At 44.9% G+C, this 12095-nt stretch overlaps 1 protein-coding gene across 2 annotated transcripts in view; it reads right to left on the bottom strand.

Annotated features, from left to right (window-relative positions):
* The window catches only part of NARS2 (asparaginyl-tRNA synthetase 2, mitochondrial), a 52611-nt gene extending 42924 nt beyond the window's left edge, over positions 1 to 9687 (bottom strand). For both annotated transcript variants that reach the window (XM_069808540.1, XM_069808539.1), the window contains exons 1-5: positions 9459 to 9687; positions 6482 to 6591; positions 5497 to 5617; positions 4691 to 4831; positions 1066 to 1146 (exon numbers count right to left, since the gene is read on the bottom strand). In XM_069808540.1, coding sequence (XP_069664641.1) covers positions 1066 to 1146; positions 4691 to 4831; positions 5497 to 5617; positions 6482 to 6591; positions 9459 to 9590 — 585 coding nt within the window. In that variant the 5' untranslated portion in view covers positions 9591 to 9687. The remainder of the gene's footprint in view (positions 1 to 1065; positions 1147 to 4690; positions 4832 to 5496; positions 5618 to 6481; positions 6592 to 9458) is intronic.
* Between the last annotated feature and the right edge of the window lie 2408 nt (positions 9688 to 12095).

Genomic DNA, 12095 nt, shown 5'->3' with positions numbered 1-12095 from the left:
ATCATTAAGTGTCACTTGTTTTCACATCTTAATTTGCATGCAACAGCCTGGAACGAACCTTTGGTAGCATTAAGGGATCTCAATTAAACAGGAACAATTTAGTTTAGCTAATCAACTCTATTGTCCCAGCAAGCAAAAAGCTGAGCCACATGTACTGGTCTGGAAGGGAATCACTAGTAGCACAGGTTAGACCCTGAGATCCTGAAGAACCAGTACACAGAGGCTTTTTGTCATGAGACTGTGCAGAGAGTGGAAGACGTGATCCTGCAGCAAGCAACTGCTACCTCAACAATTATTCTTTTGCTTACAGATGATTCACCAGCAAGGCTGGAGCCAATAAGCGTAAGTGGCAATGGATGTAATTGTTTGAGAGAAGAGTTAATTTCATATACACAAGTACAAAAGGCAGATGGAATTTCTTATGATTCATGGATGTGGTGGTTAGGAATCATGAGAAATCTGTGGGGAAGATCTTAGTGGTTATAGCTGTATTTAAGTCACAGGAGGTTTTGGCCCAAAATGTGAAGTACTTAATATAATGATAGATTGTGACAGTAATTTGGTGGATGGGTGGGGAGACTTGGCAATGTTGGGGGAGAATTCCAACATACAACAGGAGTAGCTTATAAGGAACAACATATATACAGGTGAAAAGGAGTTATCTCATGGTAAATTATATTCTTAATTTCAAAGCTAAGAAATATTTGCATGTAGTAGGCTGTCCTGAATGTCCCACCCCATCTCTTAGGCACTTATGATCACATCTTTCTGTTTACTAAGATGTTCCACTTCCCTTTGTTGTTCTTTGTAAACTTTTCCACAGCATCGGGGATAGAAAAACCTCATCAGTACAAAAGGTGCTGATTAATGCACAAAACAGCAATAAAAGTAAGGCACCTGTTTAACACTAAATTATTAGCTGAAGCAAAGGACTGCTATATTAAAAAAATAATCATAGAAGTACATAAAGGAAAGGTTTTGTAAAGATAAACATTTCCTCTAACCTTCAATGACTCCAGAATTGCTCTGCAAGCAAAAATCAAAAACTTTATGCAACCAACTTACCTCAATTTGAAAGAGTTCCCCAGCACCTTCACAGTCATTTGATGTAATTATGGGGGTATGAATATGCACGTAGCCATTATCCTGGAACAGACAGAACACTAAAGTTAACTAGCTAAAGATATCAAACATCGGCTTCAAGGATAACATCAACCAGTACATATCATAACTCACCTATTAGCCCCCAACCAGGACAGCATATTTACTTTTAAACAACTTCTACCCTGCACGGACAAAGACAGAGGACTAACTAAACGCTAGCATGATTTACAAATCAATGTTTACTACTTGTGCTCTTCTTCCATATTTCATAAAGATACTATGGGTTTTTGCAACTGCCCATCTCCACACCATTGCCCTTTCTTCTCACCTCCTCTGGTATTTTTATATTTCTGGGCATTTTCACCCCTACAGCCTCAACACTTCAGCTTATTCCAGCTTTTGGAGGATGGTGGTTAGGCAGAGGACACTCTCTTAGTGTTCTCCACTAAGAGAAATGATCAAGTGTGTTAGATCACAGAAATCACACACTGCCTGGGAGAGAGGACTTAAAAACACCCAACCACCATGAAAATGTCAGTCCCACCTTGCATCTTCCGAGATATTGACGTCAAACTGATTTTAAGAGACAGGGTATACCCTGGATTGGTCATATTCTAGGTACCTGGAGAATTACCCATTCCTGTAATAGTTCATAGACCCAGCAGAGGCCTCCGAAACCAGGAAGGCTGTATAAAAAAAGAGCCCCTATTCTCCGGGTTTCTCTACAGTGCAGCCACTTTTAAGCCAGCTGCAACCCAGTTTTCAGTGGGTGGGTACATCAAGCAGACCTCAGACAACCACATACAGCATGTTAGAGGCAAAACCAGGAACAGAACTCTACTAACTGTCACCTTCCTAACTTAGTCTCACTACAGAGATCATACCTGTGCATGCCAAGGCAAACAAGAATCTGGTACTAGCTGATTTCAGCTGTGAACAAAGGATTTGTTTTCTCTTGCATCACTAATGTCTAGCACAAAGGGAACCCCTTTAAAATCAGGGTGTGCCTGCATTACCATGATACATGCAATGATGTAGCATAACCCATTGTCTATTTACACATAACACTAATAAAAAAAAGATTAAAAAGCAAATGTTTCTAAAAGCTTAGTTTCACAGCTTTTACCAAAATAATACAAATCAACCATTCACACAACAGGTCCTGGTCCTTATCACCAGCTAGTTAAAAGGCTAGGAAGACAGGAGCAGTATTTACTGCCCATACTGAGAAACAAAATAAAATTAATTTTGACCAAAGAGTTCGTACAGACATCCAATGCATTTTGTGGAAGTACCATAACACGACCCAGAGGAACCAAAGTCCCTGCAGTCAGCTCTAGGCTACCTTGGTTACAGGTGCAAAGACCTCAGCTTGCCAAGTGCCTGGCAGGAGCTTCTTACTGAGACCCAGTTACTACACAGAAGTTTTGGAGCCAGAACTACTTGCTTTGCCTGGGGAGCGTAGTTTCAGCCTACCAATACAAAATGCAGGTTTCTGCCACAATCCCATGCATAGTCCACAGACCGGCTGGTCATGTGGCCTCCCAACCCTACATGAGATTTTGGAAAATTGCCTAAATTCCTCATACTGTGGTAACAATTGCTGTAAAGAAGCACATTTCACACAGAAGACCCCTTACATGCTTTGGAAAGGAATGAACTGCACAGGTCTGAAAGATGAGAATCCCATAAAAAGCTCTTGGATAGTTCCCCTTATAAAAGCTCCTAAAAGACTGCAAGTCACATTACTGTCTCTGACAAACCTGGTAGTTAGTTAATGTGCAAAGTGGAGGTTGCTGTTCACACTGCAACTATTTTATTGTGCCTAGGAACAATGTTCCTATCCCATATGGACCACGACACTCAGGAGATGATTTAAAGGTAACATTTTAGCCTTCAACATCCAAACCAAACCCAGAAGTCATTTGGCATTAGTCATTTACTGCTGGAAATGAATAGGCTAAAAAAACAAGAAAAGTTTGTAAAGTTACAGAGAGCTTAGATAATTTCAAGCATGTATTAAAAAAACCCCACTTATTTTCTTTCACCATTAAGCTCTTTACAGCTTTGCAGAGTGAAAACACTCCAATTACACTTTCTAGTTAATCTATGTTCTGGCATTGTCAAGTCAGAAATTCCAACATTCTTGGGATCATGTAGGTGGTAATTTAAAAAGATTGCTTTCCTTCCATGAGGAATGGAGCAAACCACAGATGTTCCTGGTGCTAGGAGAGTCATGACATAAGCATTTGCAGATATCAGGTCTGGGACCAAATCTCCCTTATCCCTCTAAAAATAACTTGAGTTTAGCTGCCGCTGCTAAATTAACAATACTTTATATTTTTTAATACTGCTCAGCTCTTGAGCATTTTAAACAGGAAGGTATGTCAGAGTCTGAGCTGGAGTTAATTTGGAGAAGTAAAGCCTTTGGGGCCGTGTTTGAAATCACAAATTGTTGTAGGCAATGCCATCTAGCGGCTCAACGCCAGAAAAGACTGATTCCCAACAGTTGGGTTCTGTCTTACGAGCCGGCACAACGCTGACATCAACAGCAGCTTTAACTGACAAAGCATTTCTATTAGGCTCTTTTAAAAAAAAAAAAAAAAAAAAAATCTTTTAAATACCGTGTATTCCATACGCATAACTCTAGGTTATAGGAGATAACTCCTAGAGCAAGCAAGCCTTTATTGCCACTGCAGGTGACAAGTACCAGCATACCTGGGACCAGAAAATCAATGTCAACAACTCTGACCTGTTCTTTGGGCCATGCTAATTACTACACATGAATTTTGTAATCAGAATGCTCTAAATATGATTCTACTCAAACTAAAGCCAGTTTATCTAAATATGTTTATTTCAATGAATGGCTTTAAAAGAAAGGGCTCAGGTGCGCTAGAGGACTTGCTACCTTTATCTACTCATGCAAAGAATCACACGGACTCTATACAGCATCTGTAATTAGAGTTAATTCACTGCCCCCACTGCCTGCACAAAGCCTGTACCATGCCCACAGCTTAAGAGTGACACATTCATAAAATACAGGTGCTTCCCACCCATCAGTTTGAAATGCATCGAAACAGGAGTCTCCTAATCTCAGCTAACAGCATCCACCCAGACTTGTAACACAGTAATAGAAAGGTAAGAACTGAGAATAATAACGTGAAGCTCTAAGCCAGTTCATCAGTAGCCTTCCTGCACCACAGATTTTTCATTGTGGGAGGAGGCTTCCGTCCAAGGACCATAAGGTCACTGCTGAGGATGGGTTAAACAACGCCATATTATTTTGTGTTCCACAGACCACACACACTCGCAGGCAATTATATTGCAACTTAGTGAAAGGGATAAAATAACTAACAGGAAATGGGTGGAAAGACGCTAACAAGACCACAGATGTGCTAACTTGATCATAAGCAACAGTCTGGCCAAGGCCTCAGACAGGCCCAGGCCTGGAAAAAAAAGCCCACTGTGTCCAAAATCCATGCCCTGCAGCCGAGACATCAACATCCCTCCCTCCCTCCTAACATGCTCCTGTGAAGCCAAACTGGGGGAACATTTTACACATAAGGCTCGGTACAGAAGGGACTACCTGGAAGAATGAGTGGATGGCTGCAGTGGCTTCACTGCGGATTCTCAAGAGGGAGCCGAGTGTATTGTTTCTGCATCGCAGGTGAGGGAACTGTCGGACATACTCCAGTGGGTGCCTCTCCTTCGTTTTCAGAGGGAATGCCTAAAATCAAGGAAAGAAAAAAAGAAAAATAAGAGGATGAGAACTTGGAGTCAATGTAGTTTTATCGCTATTCATGGAACACCATCCCTGCCTACTAAAACTCAATCATCATTACAGAGCAGAGAACTAGATGCTTTTGCGTATCTTTTCTAGTCATTTTGTGGATTTTATAATGCTTACAGCAGAGCAAGAGCCATGAACACAAGAGAAGGTAGTAGCACTCTGAAATGCTCCACCTTTTTGATGTTGAGCCATCCTGAAAGCCAGCTGTTCATCTCACTGCTTCAACAGCAAGCTGGTTCCAAACGTGCCTGTGGCAGATACGGTTCTTCCACCGGCACAACGTGGAGCGTTTTGCCAGTCCCATTGCTTCTCCAATTTGTATCCCAGCCAGACTTACCAGGTGAACCACCTGGCACAGGTAAGTGCTTCAAGGTGGGACAGTTTCCATGTAGAAACAGCTCTGTCCCAGAGGACAGCTTTCATGGTGATCCCATGTTTCTCCTTTGATGTACCCTATAGACACTGTTGACAAATCAAAGCCTGCAGGACCACTCAGACTTAAAGAAAATACAGTTTGAAGCATGCTTTGCTGGATACTTGGACCTTTTGAAATTAATTTCCAAAGCTGTCCTATCAGTTGGACTCCTGCTGCAGTGACATACCAAAGTATCACAAGGTCCCACCACACGGATGGTTTCAGCTTTCAGCTCCACGTTTTGCATCCTATGAGGACTTTTGACCAGTTTCCCTCGCACTTCTACTGCGCTTCCAAAAGTCAGATCTCTAAGAAACCAAGAAAAAACAGCAGCTTAACTAGGCACTGATACAAAGTCAATTACATTCAGAAGACAGATTCCTGTTAATTTAGCTGGACCACTTGAGATCACAAGAGATACTGTAGCCATAGGGCTTAATTGATGAAATGAAAAATTATTAAACACATAGGTGGGAATGTGAATAGATTCACAAGGCTACAGAAGAATTTAGGACAAGACAGGACTGTTGGACAAGTGAGGGGAAAAGAGACAGCCTTTTATTAGAAGGGGCTCTTGGTGAGGACAAACCAGGCTTACAGAAAAAAAAAAATAATTAAAAAAAATTTTTAGAAATCAAGTTACATGCAGAAGGTTCCCAGATCATCCCAGAACTCCCAACCCTAGCCCAAAGAACAACCGAGAGTAACAAACAAAATGAAGCTGTAAAACAAGTGCATTATTTTATTATAACAGAACAGGCATGCCTATCTAGGGGGTATGCCTACTAAGCCAGCACTGAAGTTGTTATAGGAAGAGCAACAGCACTCTCCAAAACCTGGGGACAGTTATCCCCAGCTACGTTGTGCGATTTCCAAGCAAGTCCAACAGTAGTCCAGAATGCCCATACTGCTAACAGCTATTAAGAAAATTAAGTCCAAATTAATCTCACAGGACAAGCAACTGAACCACAAGGCCTCAGCTAGCGGAGACAGAGTAGTCAGACAGTCTCCATTCTAAAAACACATCCGGAGACCCCAAACTGCAGTAGTGCCTTTCCTGTGGCCAGGTGCCAGCTGCTGGTGAGTCACTGGCACAGGAAAGGAGGCCTAAGCAGACCCCTCCAAGCACTGGTCAACACGGGTATTTCTCCAGGCATCTCAAACTGACCAACCTATTTTCCAGGCTGGGATCAGCAACCACCTGGAGGTTTTCCAGAGAACTTCCATCGTTTATATGCAGGAACAAAACTTCCTTCTGGGATCGGACAGAGCGGACCCAGCCCTAGGGGTTAAAGAAAAAGAAATTTGTTATTTCTTGGCATTTACTCTGTGTAGTCATGCTCTTCTTACAGCTGAGCTGGACATGCTACTTCAGGCCTATTTCAACTTCTTATTGAAATCAAAGGAAATATTTCTTTAGGGGCCACAAAAATAAAAAATAATTAAAAAAAAGAGTCAGTGTCAGGTTTTCTACTGACTTCAAAGCAAAGAGAAACAAATCCTTAGGCAGAGACGTCAACTCTCCTCCTGAGTACAGCAGGGATAACTAAGATCTACCTGCATCTCTGGGGAGCTGAGAACACAGAAAATAGCAAAGTGCTCTGAAGATGAAAAGCATTTTAGCAAAGTACATATTCTTATTAGCGTTGTCCCTTCAAAACGCTTCTTACTGAAACAGGAGAGACCTGTAATGCATAGTTCTTTATGATAACACACTCAAGACTGTTTTGATGATTCTTATTACCAATTTTTGTTGCTGTATCACCTGTAGGAAGGTTCCAACTGAAATTTGTTCACTAGTTGTTTACATGCCCTAAGCCATTGGACTGCTAAAACAATGATGCTGCAGCCAATTCAGATTCAAGTGAAAAATTACATATTCATGCAAAACAAAAATAAAAGTTAATGCCATGGGTATTTCTCCTTACACCTCAAAATCAAGACTAGTACACTGTCCCCATGGGGAAAAAAATATTAAGAAAAAAATCTAGCAGTGTTCTTGTCCAGTTTGACTAAAAGAATTAAAACAGTAACACAGTGGTTCTTTGTAACAGCAGAACAGACCATAAATATGTCAGGCTAATGTCTTAATTCGAGCTTTTCAATGAGAAATAACATTTCCTTTAAAAAGAAATTAAAATTTAAGTCAGTACCAAGGCACCAAGCAAATGTAATAGCATCCAAAATACAACTCCCTTACTTGCTCCCCAGCTCACAAGAGTCAAAGCTGCCCTTGAAAGCAAAACTATCCACTGGGGAGCTTCCAGTTCACCTTATAGTAATACTGTAGATAACAACTGAAAACAGTGCCAATTAAACAACCAAACTGCCTCTTTTCCAAACAGTTTTGTCTTTTGTTTAACTCGAAGTGCCCAAGCAGTTGTAATGGCTTCAGACTGCACAAGTGCATTAGGGATTTTATACCAGACAAACCAATGCGAATCCATCTACTTCTGTTGTGTAGACTGAACAAATTCAAGAATTAAACAGTACCAAAAGTAAAGCATTCTTAAAACTACAACATGACTACTAATACAGACAAGGCATTAGACAGGCTGCATAAAACAAAGAGGACAACTGCATACAAGAGCTATGGAAGATTTTAAAGCCATGAGCCTAACCATTAAAGAAACTTTGCCTTTTGCTCCAGCCTCACAATTTCAGACAGGCCTTTCAATGCAAGAACTAAGCACTCCTTAACAAAACACACAAAACCCCTGAACAAAGAAACATTCTCAAGAGCTTTCTTTTCTACCTCATCAGGCTGTTTTGGGATCTGTTAAATAAGGAGATGAGTTTTGCATCCCGCAACAGGAAATAAGAGCATACCCACAGACATGTATTGGAGCAGCAGAGGCTGTGGCAGCAGTGTTTTGACTTCACACCTTACCAGAAGCAACATGTAGCGAGTGCCAATCCTGACTCAGACCAGACTGCACATTCCAATAACCTGGCCATAAGGCTGGTTTTAAGCCAGTCCAGTTCCCCAACACAGTTTAATACAAAAAACGTTTTTGCTAGCACAGGGGAAGAGCAACAATGCAGCAAGGATCTGGGGCAAAAAAAATGCAGTATTGCCAATTTTAGCATCAGTTTATTCCAGGTTGCATTATTCAAAAAACTACAGCTGAAAAGCACCTATACTGGATGAGCTTATTCCTACCCTATTAGGCTTCATCTATATGTGTGCAGGAATATCTGTGTGCTAAAAACTGGGGTTTGGGTCAGTAAAATCATAGGAAAATTTGGGTTGGAAGAGACCTTCAAAGATCGTCTAGTCCAAGCCCCCTGCCGTGGGCATGGACATCTTTCACTAGACCAGGTTGTTCAAAGCCCCATCCAACCTGGCCTTGAACACTGCCAGGGATGGGGCATCCACAACCTCTCTGGGCAACCTGTGCCAGTGCCTCACCACCCTCACAGTAAAGAATTTCTTCCTTATAAATCTATATCTACCGTCTTTCAGTTTAGTTTAAGACTGTTACCAAGCACCCTAGTCCTTTACACATTCATCCAGAAATACTGACAACTACACAGTTCTAGCCAAGGGCCTTGCACTAAAACAGGGACTATGCATCTGCAACCACCACTCTGTCAGCTGGGAACACCAGAAAACAGGGGGACACGCAACCCTGTGCTAAGGAAAGGGAAAGAGCACCATTGCTAAAAAGTCCATTTATCTCGGTCTGCCTTGGTTCACAACAGGAGCTGGACACGAACATCAATGAAACTGTTATTGTTGGCTCCACCTGACGCTGCTATAAACCTAGATGTGGAACAAGACCTAGAGCAAAGCTTTAAAAACATCAGCACAGAGGCAGTGGTTCACTCTCCCAAACCAAATGGGCCACAAAACCAAAACCGTAAAGAGCATGTTTCAGTACAACCCATCACAGTAACAGCCTTCCCCTGCACGTGCCAAGTATCTTCAAACTGAACGGCAAACTGAACAAATACAGCCAGAGCTGGCTCCAGAGACTGTAAAGGAGACCCGTCCCTTTAGTAAAACGTGCTGCAGAGATTTTAGCTTTTCTCCCTGAAGCACAGCAGTGAAACCGGCGCGGTCCACGCCACTCCGGCTCCTGTCCCTTCCGTTAAGGCTCTGGGTGGGCTCCTTCCCAGGCACACCCCGACCTCCCGGCCACACACCTGCACTTTAACCTCGCCAGCCGGTTCCCGGGCCCCCAGCGCCTCCCGGACCCGCAGCCGCACCTCCCGCTGCGCCCGAGGCAAGGAGACGCAGCGGCGGAGGGCCTGCCATCCCCGCCGTGGCCCCAGCATTGGCGGAGGCCTAACGGGCCTGCTCCCTTCAGCGGCCGGGCCTCATCCCGCTCCGCTCCCGGCCCGCTCTCCACACGACTCCCGTGAGGCGACGCGACTCCCGCCGCCTCACGTGACCGCCTCATCCAATGGCCGCCCGGAGGGGCTGCCCCAGCGAGCCAATCGGAACGGAAAAGCGCCCAGGCCCCTCCCTCCCCGAAGGGCAGCCTTTTCCGGCCGCCCTGGGCGCGGGGGCCGCTGGGAAATGTAGTTCGCGGCGTGAGGTGTGGAGGGAGGCGATGGCCGGGGTGGGTTTATGGCGCCAAGCAGGCACTGATCCTGAAAAGCCGGTCGAAGAAGCTCTCTAAGACTCGTTGTGGAGTTTTAGAAAGCAGGCGTTCTTTGTTGCAGCGCTGGATGCACGGGGGATAATTCCACCTAGCGTGCATGCCACAGCTTTAACACTAACAGGTTATATAGAATAACTAATTGCATATTAATCAGATTAGTGTACATATACATAAAAATGATCGCAACTGATTATCTTAGTACTGCCTTCATCCGATCATGCGCAATGAAGGATCCCTTTGAGTCGAAGGGCTGCTTTTGCGACCACCAACCCACTGAAGTTCTTGCTGGCTGTCCTTGAAGTCTTTATTCTTGTCCTTGGTCTTTGATCTTGAAGCTTAACGCAGTTTCAATCACATGTGGTCAGTCTCAACATTGTTCTCATCTAGCGTCCAGGAACATCTAGTCATAAGAGCAAAGAACTGCAAAACTTACGTATAATTACTAGTTAATCACTTGACTAGACTTGGTAATTATCTCCCCGGTTACCCTTTGCCCATTGTTTCAACCATAGTGTTAATATATATATATATCATTTATCAAATCTCACTTGCACAGTCACCTAGCAGCAAACCAGTTTTCACAGAAGGTACAAAATATTAAAACCATAAACGTTTGAACAAACCACATGAAATGTATGGACATATGCTATCAGCACGGGGGGGACGGGATCTCCGTGGCGGGGGGGGGGTGGTAACGGGATCCTGCTGCTTTTTGGGACCTCGGCTGCGCTGTGGCTGCCTCTTCTGCCTCAGGACCCCCAGCTGGGCTCCATTGCGTGAAGGGGGCTGGGGACGGGACGAGCCGAAGCCTCTGGGGGAAAATGCGATGGCGGCTGGGCTCTCAGCCAGGCCAGGCTGCAGCCCTGCTCCTCACCCGGCCCGGGGAGCGCTTTTGGGAGCAGTGTGAGGGGAGAGGCTGCCCTCCTCAGCGGCAGCGTGGCCTGGGGACGGTGTGCTGTGGATTTCAAGGGACCATCTGCCACTCTCCTGTCCTCCTGGGTCTCTCTCTGGGGGGGATAAGCCCAGTGTTGGCCCGTGCTTTTCCTAATCAGGGACCCAGGACTTGGTTCTGCTCTGCAAGCCTTGCTGGGGGACAAGACCCTTCTCCTGTCCCTTTTTCAGCCTCATGACCCTCAGCCTCTTCCAGCTTCTCTGAGTGGCAGGTGAGAAGCAGCCGTCAAGAAGGCGAGTGTCTCCAGCCCTGGGGAGAAGGACTTGTGATATTAATGGGCAAAACATTGGACATGACCCAGGAATGTGCGCTCGCAGCCCAGAAAGCCAACCATATCCTGGGCTGCATCAGAAGAAGTTTGGCCAGCAGGTCGAGGGAGGGGATTCTGCCCCTCTGCTCCGCTCTGGTGAGACCTCACCTGCAGTTCTGCGTCCAGCTCTGGGGTCCTCAGCACAGGAGAGACAGGGACCTGTTGGAGCAGGTCCAGAGGAGGGACACAAAAATGACCAGAGGGCTGGAACATCTCTCCTATGAGGAAAGGCTGAGAGAGAGTTGGGGTTGTTTAGCCTGGAGAAGAGAAGGCTCTGGGGGCACCTTGTTGCAGCCTGTCAATACTTAAAGGGGGCTTATAAGAAAGACGGAGAGAGACTTTTTACGAAGGCCTGTATACAGGTTAAGGGACAACAGTTTTAAACTGTAAGAATGTAGATTTAGATTGGGCATAAGGAAGACATTTTTTATGGTGAGTGTGGTGAGGCACTGGCACAGGTTGCCCAGAGAGTTTGCAGCTGCCCCATCCCTGGCAGTGTCCAAGGTCAGGCTGGATGGGGCTGTGAGCAACCTGGTCTAGTGAAAGATGTCCCATAGCAGGGCGGTTGGACTAGATGATCTTTAAAGGTCCCTTCCAACCCAAATCATTCTACAATTCTATAAAAAGGGGTAAAGTCAGTGCCACTTCCCCATGCAGCCTGGACTTTGCCGTTCTACTCTGCCCTTTGCCTGGTCCATGCACGTCCCTCTTCTGCGCAGTCACACTGCACGAAGGCAGTGGCTGAACATGTCTGCTGTGCTGTCGTCAGAGGTTGTCTCATTCCTGTGCATTGATCTTTGGAGTATGGTGGGTGAAACAAGGGACAGCAGCAGTGTGATGCCCCAGGGCCAGGAGGTGCTGGGAGGCAGCTTTGGTAGTGACACCGCTTATAGGGAGACAAATCCCTGCCTTGC

This window comes from Haliaeetus albicilla, chromosome 20 (genome assembly GCF_947461875.1).
Source record: "Haliaeetus albicilla chromosome 20, bHalAlb1.1, whole genome shotgun sequence".
In the NCBI taxonomy this organism is placed as follows: Eukaryota; Metazoa; Chordata; class Aves; order Accipitriformes; family Accipitridae; genus Haliaeetus; species Haliaeetus albicilla.
Note: the sequence above shows the minus strand (reverse complement) of the source record. Positions and strands in the feature narration are given on the sequence as shown.